The 9,566-nt window shown below is 33.5% G+C and overlaps 1 protein-coding gene across 1 annotated transcript; it reads left to right on the top strand.

The window, feature by feature from the left end:
• The first annotated feature begins 5,461 nt into the window (after positions 1 to 5,461).
• On the top strand, positions 5,462 to 6,638 carry LOC131000889 (BURP domain-containing protein BNM2A-like). The gene is made up of 2 exons (XM_057927029.1): positions 5,462 to 5,697; positions 5,761 to 6,638. The coding sequence occupies exons 1-2, from the start codon at positions 5,647 to 5,649 to the stop codon at positions 6,505 to 6,507; spliced, it is 798 nt and encodes a 265-aa protein (XP_057783012.1). The 5' UTR covers positions 5,462 to 5,646; the 3' UTR covers positions 6,508 to 6,638.
• The last annotated feature ends 2,928 nt before the right edge of the window (positions 6,639 to 9,566 follow it).

The following is a 9,566-nucleotide window of genomic DNA, read 5'->3' as shown; positions in this document are numbered from 1 at the left end:
AGGCTAAGCATATGGTTTACTGTGTTTAGTCATTCTCTTTTTAAATAACACGACTCTTTGGAGATGGGTTTTACTTGGGATATTAATCGGGTCAATTTATTTAATTTTAAATTAAATTTATTAATTAATATATTTTTATAATATATATATAAATAAGTGACATATCAACATTAGCTTCTACTCCCTCCATTCACGAAAGAACTTCCTATCTTTTCTTTTTGGGACGTCCACAAAAAAACTTCCTACCTATTTTTGGACTATACCCCACCACTTATAATTCTCTTACTTTTCACTTTTCACAACTCTCAATATTAATTATAACACATTTTCATTACTACCAATACATTCAACCACCTTTTATCCACTTTCAATACACTCAACAATATTTTTTCTTAAAACCCGTGTCACTCTCTGCTAGGAAGTTCTTTCATGCACGGAGGGAGTATAATATTTATTAATATGCAACTCTTTATTCTTAAAGAGATATGAATGCACACATTCTTCTTAAATAATTATTATTTTTTAATTTTTATATTTAAACGTTTTATGTTAAATATATATATATATATATATATATATTTTTTTTTGAGAGCATGTTAAGTATTATATTAACACACATCGAAGTGAAACAATGAGTATCATTTTTGAATATTGAATCAAAATATATTTTATAAATCTTTGTAAAAAAAATCTTATTATATTAACTTTCATGAGAAAAGTAATGGAGTTGAAAAATCAAATAACATGAAAATTTCATATAATTAGGCCAAAATATTTATTTTTGAGCCAACCCTATCGAGTTGTCGAGTTACTTGATTACAACCTATTCAGATTGAATTTTTATCAAATTAAATTTTTTTAATCGTAATCCTCTCAAATTCTTGATATATTCAAATTAATCTACAAATTTCGGATTGGAATAATATCTCTACAAGGTTTGCCGATCCACGAATAACACATCCGCCACACACACACTTGGAAAATAAAATTCAATTGGTATTTGCATGCGGACTCCCTCACAGGATGCGGCCGGGTTGCCCTGACTCGCGTCCGACCTGGCCCGTGCACTCTGACCCGGAACCTTGACCCGTATTACATTTACTTATTATAATTGTTATTTTTAATAAGTATAAAATATACATTTGTTAACATAAATGCATATTTATGTAAAATATAAATATTTAACTTAATTCAATATAAAGTATTATATTTTCTAAACCTAAATCCTGTAAATGAAACCCTAACCCCTGAACACTAAATCTTGAACCCTAACATAAATATTTACTTTTAATAAGCATAACATATACATTTGATCGCACAAATGTATACTTATGTTAATATAAGTATTTACCTTCGCAATATTAATGTTAGTTACTTATATTAACTTAAATATATATTTGTGATGTATACCTTATGCTTATTAAAAGTAACAATTATTATAAATAAATGTAATAATTTGAGGTGCGGATCAAACCCACACGAATCAAAATTTCGGATCAGTCAACCCACCCGCACCATTTGCGGACGTCCGCACTCAATAATATGCGAATAAAATTTGTTGGAAACAGTCAATTTATATATATCTCTGTAGTTTCTATGATCGCATAAATAACTTTCGCACCTTTTAGTTTTTCGTTTTACTTAAATCTTATCATCTGACTGTATATGTGGCCATGTGCACAATAATCTTTATATTTTGACTAACAAAATTGTATGTCATTAATGCCAGAGGTGATTTGAAATCCGTAGTGAAACATGAGTGGAAATAGCAAAAACTCATCCTTCACTGAGAAAGGGAGCGGAGTCACCTCCGGATTCAATTAAATGATTTGGGAGCTCATACCCGGAGAGACTAAGACCTTTCATATTGGAAAAAAAGATTTCATGTGACAAGACCTACAACTTTGAAATCGGGATAGCTTGAAGAACGACGGGAGAAAGGACCTTCTTTTGACTCGCCTGGAACTGACTTCTGAACTAGCATAATCGTGGGACATCAAAAGTGGGAAGTTGACGAGACGAATGTCGAAGGCGATGTCGGTTTGCGCAGCTCCAGCTCGCAACCACAGGGGCCTGCCCTGAAGTTGATCGAGGTGGTAGGCCCTTCATTCCTGAGGATGAGAATGGCAAACCAAGTTGGACAACTGGAAGCGTGAGCGAGTAGCCTCCTCAGATTCTGGATCCCTCTCTCAGGTTCGTCGATTGACTTCCAAAAATCTGGATTAGTTAAATGACATAAGCAATTAAAAATTGTTACCCACAAAATGCATCTGGCATTTAGTATGAGATTGGCTGCATCTTCAAATTAAATAAGGGGGGATAGATCATAGAAGAAGTAAACGCCTCTTCTGTTTATGAAGAATTATTGGTTTCTCCTGCTCGGCGAAAGTAACCCAAGTTGTGTGCCTGTATTTATTTAATTAGTGATAATTTATTTAATATTTAATATTTAAATTTAAATTTAAATTTATCCTCATATAATTTTTAAAATTATTATTTGTTTTCATAGGAACACGAAGTATTATAAGAAATATCCACTTATTCCACGCATACATGTATAAGTGTTTGAGATACAAATTCATACAAATATATAATTATAAGGTTAAGGTCTAGCGCCATTGTTATTTTTTCATAAAAGTGAGAATAATGAAAAGTCATTAAATTCTTTTAAAATTGTTATTTATCATTATATATTGACCTATTCAGCATTATATACTCTCGCCCATTTATGGATTGTTGTCTTTCCTTTTTTTTGTAAATTGCCCCTTATATTTTAAACTCAATTCACACTCAATATTTATAAAATACTCAATCATTTAATATATCAACTTTGATGAGTTCTTTTTTCTTTAATGAATGTTGGTGGGTTTGCTTTTACACTTTATACATATCTTTTAACTATTTATCAAAATTCGTGCTCTTCAAACCATGCTACATTTTTTTAACAGATAGAATATATATAGTAATAGTTTTATATTATAATAACACTTTCTTTGTATATATGGAAATTGGGTCAAGTAGAAAAATTTCCTTATATATATTAGGAACTCTATCTTTTCAAGTTTGTAAGTTGTATATAGGAAATATTATACTCCATTTTTCTCAATTCAATAGGCGACATTTCTTTGTTTGAACATTTTTTTAGAGGGATATCTCATTTTAGTAAGTCACTTTTTAAAATAGAAATATCGATATATACAATACTCCCACATAACTCATTATTTACACTAAATGTTATTGTGATCCATAAATAATTTTATCATTTTCACTTAAAATTGTCTTTTTTCTTTCTCTTACTTTCTTTAAAAATACTCTCGTCCATCAAAAATGTCCTAAAAGAGGACGATACGAATTTTAATAAAAATTGTTGAAAGTATTGTGAGTAGAGAAAGGGTTTCACTTAAAAGGTAGTGGTAATAATGATAATATATTGATTGTATTGTGAGTGAAGATGTTCACCATGTAGTATAAAAAGTAAATAAGTAGATGTATTCATGATAATAAGTTGTCGGATATTGTCCAAAACTGCAAAGAGAATAATTGTTGTAGATGTTCCAAAATGATAAAAATAGACTATGTTTTGTGGATAAATGGAGTATATCCTAAAAAAGTTTACTTTAATTTCCCTCTCATATTTTATTATAAACTATTCTTTTTTGAATATTTGTATCTAGGTTTTGTGGCCTATTGAATTGAGAATGAGAGAATATAACCTTTAGTAATTTCTAATGCAGTACACCCTCCGTCCACAAAATTTGTAGCATGACTTAAGGGGCTCTGGTTTTTAATAAATTGTTGGTAGATGACAGAGAAAGAAACCCACCAAAATTGAGTGGAGAAATGAACCCACTAAAAATAATGTGCTAAATGATTGAGGTTTTTTTTTTTTTTTTTTTTTTTTTAAATAAATATTAAGCGAAAATGAGGTTTGAAATTTAAGGGGTAATTTCCAAAAAAAGAAAAGACTATAATTTTCATGGATGGATGAAAGTAGTAATAAGACAACAATTTTCGTAGATGGAGATAGTTGGTTGTGTATTGTATTCAAATTATTGGCGGACAGCAACCTTCTACATGTGTGGCCTCGGGGAGGAGTGATATGCCTCTTGATCAGGTTCGCCCGGCCTCATCAACAGTCGAGCTCACTGAAGCTCCTTCGGGCAAGCGAGGTAGAGGGCGTCCTAAGGGCGCTACCAAGCAATTCGGGAAAGGGGGGGTTTCTGATACCTCTTTAAAGCACCGGTTACGACATCCTGCTATTCCAGGCTCCAATATTAGTAGACCTTCGGATATTCCCGGGGATGCAGCGGCTCTTGCGATGACGGGAGTCTCTTATCAACGTTGGGGGGACATCATGGATTCTGATATTCATACGGTCTCTAATCAACGTTGGGGAGACATCATGGATTCTGATATTCATACGGTCTCTAATCAACGTTGGGGGGACATCATAGATTCTTATAATCATCCGGAGGATGATGCTCTTGATTTTTGATTGTCATGGGGTTCCTGCTATGTAGCTCCTGCACATTTCTTGACTCTTTTTTCCTCTCACGATGTTTTTCCCTCTGGGTCTTCGCCGTTATAGTTTCGTAGCCCGTTAGTTTGCGTCTGTTGTGCCTTCAACGGGTTTTCTTTGTTTTTTTCGCTTTTCTTTTTCTCAATAAAATTCCAATTCAGCAGTATTCAAATTATTGGAATAGTTTATTATTGAGATAATTTTCAAATTTAATCAACCCATAGATAATTTGATTTAATTAAATTTATTTGAAATATTCTATTAATTGATTTAATTTGCTTTTAAAATTATCCCAATAAGTAAAAAGCTAATAATAAAAAATACTATCTCATTTATTGTTGTCTCACTTACAATTTTATTATCTTATCTTATTTCCATAAAAGGTGCTCCGTCCCCAAAAAGTTTACCTCAATTTCCTTTTTGGTGTGTACTCAAAAAGTTTATCCCAAACTACTTACTTTTTATTTGTGTACTTGGTCACTAATTACAACCATTTAAACATTATTTTTTGTACATGATCTCACCATAAAATAATTTTTTTTTTTTATCAATTTTTATTAATACCCGTGCTGTTTCCCTTAAAACAAACTCTTGAGGGATAGAGAGAGTAATAATAAATCTTTCAAAATGTGTTAATCATACAACTTTTAATCAATTTACACATTCTTCTCGATTCTCGTATTCAAAAGTTTTGGGACAACAATAATATGATGGAGGGGGTACTCATTTTAAAATTAAAAATAATATAATATTTCTTAAAATTACAATTTACATGGTTAAAAAAATAGAGTGCGTATTGATAATTAAGTGGAGATGGGAAGATCTATTTGGTATGATCATAATAATAATTTTGATATAATGTTAATTAATAATTTGAATAATTTATTTGATAGTATTAAAAGTCCAGGTTATTTAACAAACTAGTTTAATATTTAATTCAATAATCATCCTATTAAGTATTAGGAGGCGTTTGGGGTGGGGGTAACCAAAAAAATGATTATCTACTCATTTGCCCTCTTTCAATTTGGTGAATACATCATCATGAGTCATGACAACACATAAATAAAAAGTAGTGATTTGAGAAGCAGAGGAGCATTGAGAGTTTGAAGAAGGTTGAAGAAAAGAATATGAAGATGAGTCCTCCAATCTTGCTGGTGTATTCAGTGTTTCTTCTTCAGGTAAAACATGATGATGACAAAATTATTATTGTGAGGTGATAGATGATCTGATGGAATTTGCAGTGTCTCGAAGCAACAGAAGGGCAGCTCCATCTCCGATCAAGAAGCGAAGATTCGGGAATGAAAAGGCATGATGAGATAGAAGCCGAGCTGAAGGTGTTCTTCCATTACAAGGACCTGAAAGCCGGCAATAAAATGGCAATCTACTTCCCCAGAAAACAGGCTTCCCATCTCCTCTCTCGAGACGAATCCGACGCCATCCCTTTCTCCTCGTCTCGCCTGCCTTCCATCCTCCAGCTCCTCTCCTTCTCCGAGGGATCCAAACAGGCCAACGCCATGAGAGACACGCTCCACCACTGCGAGTTCCCTCCAATCAAAGGCGAGGCCAAATTCTGCGCCACGTCTCTCGAGTCTATGCTGGATTCCCTCCATCAGATCTTGGGTTCCAGCTCCAAACTCAGAGTCCTCACCACCACTTACCTTTCCAACCCAATACGGCTTCTCCAGAACTACACTGTATCTGAAGCTCCAATGGAGATATCAGCTCCGAAGATTGTGGGGTGCCACACTCTGCCTTATCCGTATGCAGTTTTCTACTGTCACGGCCAAGAAAGCGATAACAAGCTGTACAAGGTTATGCTGGAAGGGGACGATGGAGGGAGGGTGGACGCAGCTGCTATGTGCCACATGGATACCTCACAATGGGATCCTACTCACAACGCCTTCCGTGCTCTCAGAAGCCTCCCCGGTGCTTCGCCTGTCTGCCATTTCTTCCCCGCCGACAACCTTGTTTGGATTCCGCTTACCTAGCTGCAATAATCATCTCTTTTGTAAGAGTGTGTTAAGTCCTACTATACCAGATAATTCAGTATGGATGCTATACCAACAGATAATTCCTATTTCTCTGTCCAACAATATACTACTACTTGTTTTCTGATCCACTAATGTTTTACACTATCAGCAGGTGTTTTCAATATTTCCTATTTGGTTAAGTAGAGGATAATGAAATATCTTGTGATATCAGAAATATTCACAATGTTTTGTAAAGAGTAGCAAATAAACTAAGGAAGTATAGTTTTTGTCCCTCGAGTTTGTTGAAGCATAGCAATCTGTTTAAAATTATTGACTCCTGTTGCAGGTGCTCAACGAATTGTAAAATGAGCAGAAATTCTCAATCTGGTTCTGACCCTCAATTAACGAAAAGCAGAGGAGATACGTGTAGAGCTATTTTGTCAGCACAAAAATATTTCAAGTAATCAAACATATTGGAACTTGCAGACCTATTGCTCCAAGAGCAGCAGTCATTAGTAGGGATGGCAGTGGATCTTGGACTCGGTCCAGATCCGTTTTTACGAATCTGGATCTTAATTTTTTGGACCCGACGGATCTGAATCTGGATCTCAGTTTTGAAAACGGATTTGGATCTGGATCTAGAAATTTTAGATCCGGGTCCGGCCCATATCCGACCCGTGGATTCGTTTTATTTTATATATTTTATATTTAGTTTACTAATAATATTAACCAAATTAAAAATAATAAATAAATTATATTCAAAAGAATAAAAACTAAAAGTAATTAGATAAAAGTATTTTGTTTTATATTTTTTTTGATGGAAATTAGATGTTGATGATTTTGTTAAATTTTTTTAATTTAATTTAAAAATAGTAGATCCATGGATCTGGACCCGTGGACCCGCGGATCTGACGGATCTGGATCTGGATCCAAAATTTTCAGATCTGGATCTGAATCTGGTATATAAAAACGGATCTGGATCTGGTATTGGCCAGACCCGGTCCAGATCCGGCCCGTTGCCATCCCTAGTCATTTTTTTTTTTTTGAGGGGATCATCCCTAGTCATTAGTTTCCTGCAAAATGATGTAATTGATTCAGCATTTAGATACATAGAGGTGCCAGGGGCGCGGGGGCTCAACCTCACAGCACCTCCAAAAATATGTAGGCAGGGGCCTATCTAGAATTTGTTGTTAGAATTTTGTTCAACTATGTATTTGCATGAGTTTCGGGGGTTGGACCCTCTCAGCTAATATATTTTTTTAGCATTCCGTCTTCTCAAAAATTAAATTAATTTTCATTATTATTTTTTTGGATAATTTTTTTATTATTAATAATTCATAATTTTACTTTAATTGAGGATTGACTCAAATTCAATATTGAAAATTAACTAAGAAAGGGAAATGAGACAAAAATAACATAAATTCAACAAACTAATATAACAAATCGCTGTTAAATTTTAAGTAATTAACGTGGATACTATGATTACTAAAACAATGTATTATATGTCTAAAATTTTAACAACACAACAACAACAACAACAACACTAAAACAACAATCAAATCCCAATTCAGTTTAATGTTTCAAGTTTATACTGAAATTTTCTGTACAGATCTCAATTCTCACTCTTCGTCTCTTATGAAAATTGAAGTATGTTCACCGCTGCGAATTTCGGGCTAGCCAAGCAAATTAAGGGCGCTGATTTGGTCTGTGAATTGAAGGGCACCCCTTCTAACATGTCACCTGAGATGGTTGTCGGCAGCGATCAGGGGCCGCTGATGTATATCTGGGCTGTCGGTTGCGTGAGGTTTGAGGAGAATGATTTGTTTACTTGTTGTTTCTAGATGAGTTGTAATAAGATTAGTTTTCATTTTGTTTTATTCGGTCCAAAAAAGTCATGTAAGGTAGGATTTTCGTCGATCCACGTCATGGTTTCGATGCCATGAATTTTTTTTGGGATATAAATAAGAAAAAATTAATATATTGGGTACTTTTATGCACTTATCCGAACTATAGGACATATTCGTTAAAACGCTAATACGTTGGGACAGAAAGTGATATTTACCTAAATTAGAAAATAATAATCATTTAAGAAAAATGTGTGCATCCCTATCTATTTAAGAGTTGCATATTAATCACTCCCCACTGTCCACGAAACAAGTACTCATTTGCTTCTAAATTTTTGTCCACAAAACAAGTACCTACTCTATTTTTTGGACATATTTATCCTCCCTTACTTTCAAAATTACTACACTTTCCCAATTGGACCCACCACACTTTACCATTAATTATCTAATTAATCAAAGTGTGCTTTTAATTAAATGGTCCAATTATATTCTGGTAAAATAAGTTGAATCACGCAACACATTTTATTCATTACCATTTTGGGCCCATATTAATTAAATTAGGGTTTTTTCACATTTCATTCCCTAAATAGGGAATGTGAGTTCAATCGACTGAAACCCTAGCCTCTTTCATCCCTTCCGCCGATTCTTCTTCTTTGTCTCACCTATGTCACGACTTACTTACTCTATGGATTGAGAGGTCGAATCGGTTCAAATCGATGGTGGATCCGATCTCCCCTCCATGGAAATACCACTGCCACTTTATTTATAATTTTCAGTTTATTCCTACTGCCACTTTTTCGAAACTTTGTGAAAAGGATTACCATAAAATAAAGTGGTTAAGAAAGAAAAGAAATAAATTAAATAGAGAAATACTAAAATTAAATTAAAAATAAGCTAAATAAAGTGGTTAAGAAAGAAAAGAAACAAAGTAAATAGAGGAATACTAAAATTAAAATTAAAAATAAGCTAAAGTGAAGTCAAAATAACACTACTACAAAAGTTTACATACATAACAGTGCATAGATAACGGTTTTTTTCAAAAACCGTTATGTATGAGCGCACTTTTAGGAATAGATAACGGTTTTGAAAAAATCCGTTATCTATGTACTGTTGTCTATATCCATAGATAACGGTTTTTGAAAAACCGTTATGTTTTTGCGTTATCTATTAGTTGCATACATAACGGTTTACAAAACCGTTATGCCACCGTTATCTATGACCATCTTTTATAAC

This window comes from Salvia miltiorrhiza, chromosome 8, assembly GCF_028751815.1.
Source record: "Salvia miltiorrhiza cultivar Shanhuang (shh) chromosome 8, IMPLAD_Smil_shh, whole genome shotgun sequence".
Taxonomy (NCBI): domain Eukaryota; kingdom Viridiplantae; phylum Streptophyta; class Magnoliopsida; order Lamiales; family Lamiaceae; genus Salvia; species Salvia miltiorrhiza.
The sequence above is the reverse complement of the archived record's forward strand: the minus strand, read 5'-3'. Positions and strand labels throughout refer to the sequence as shown.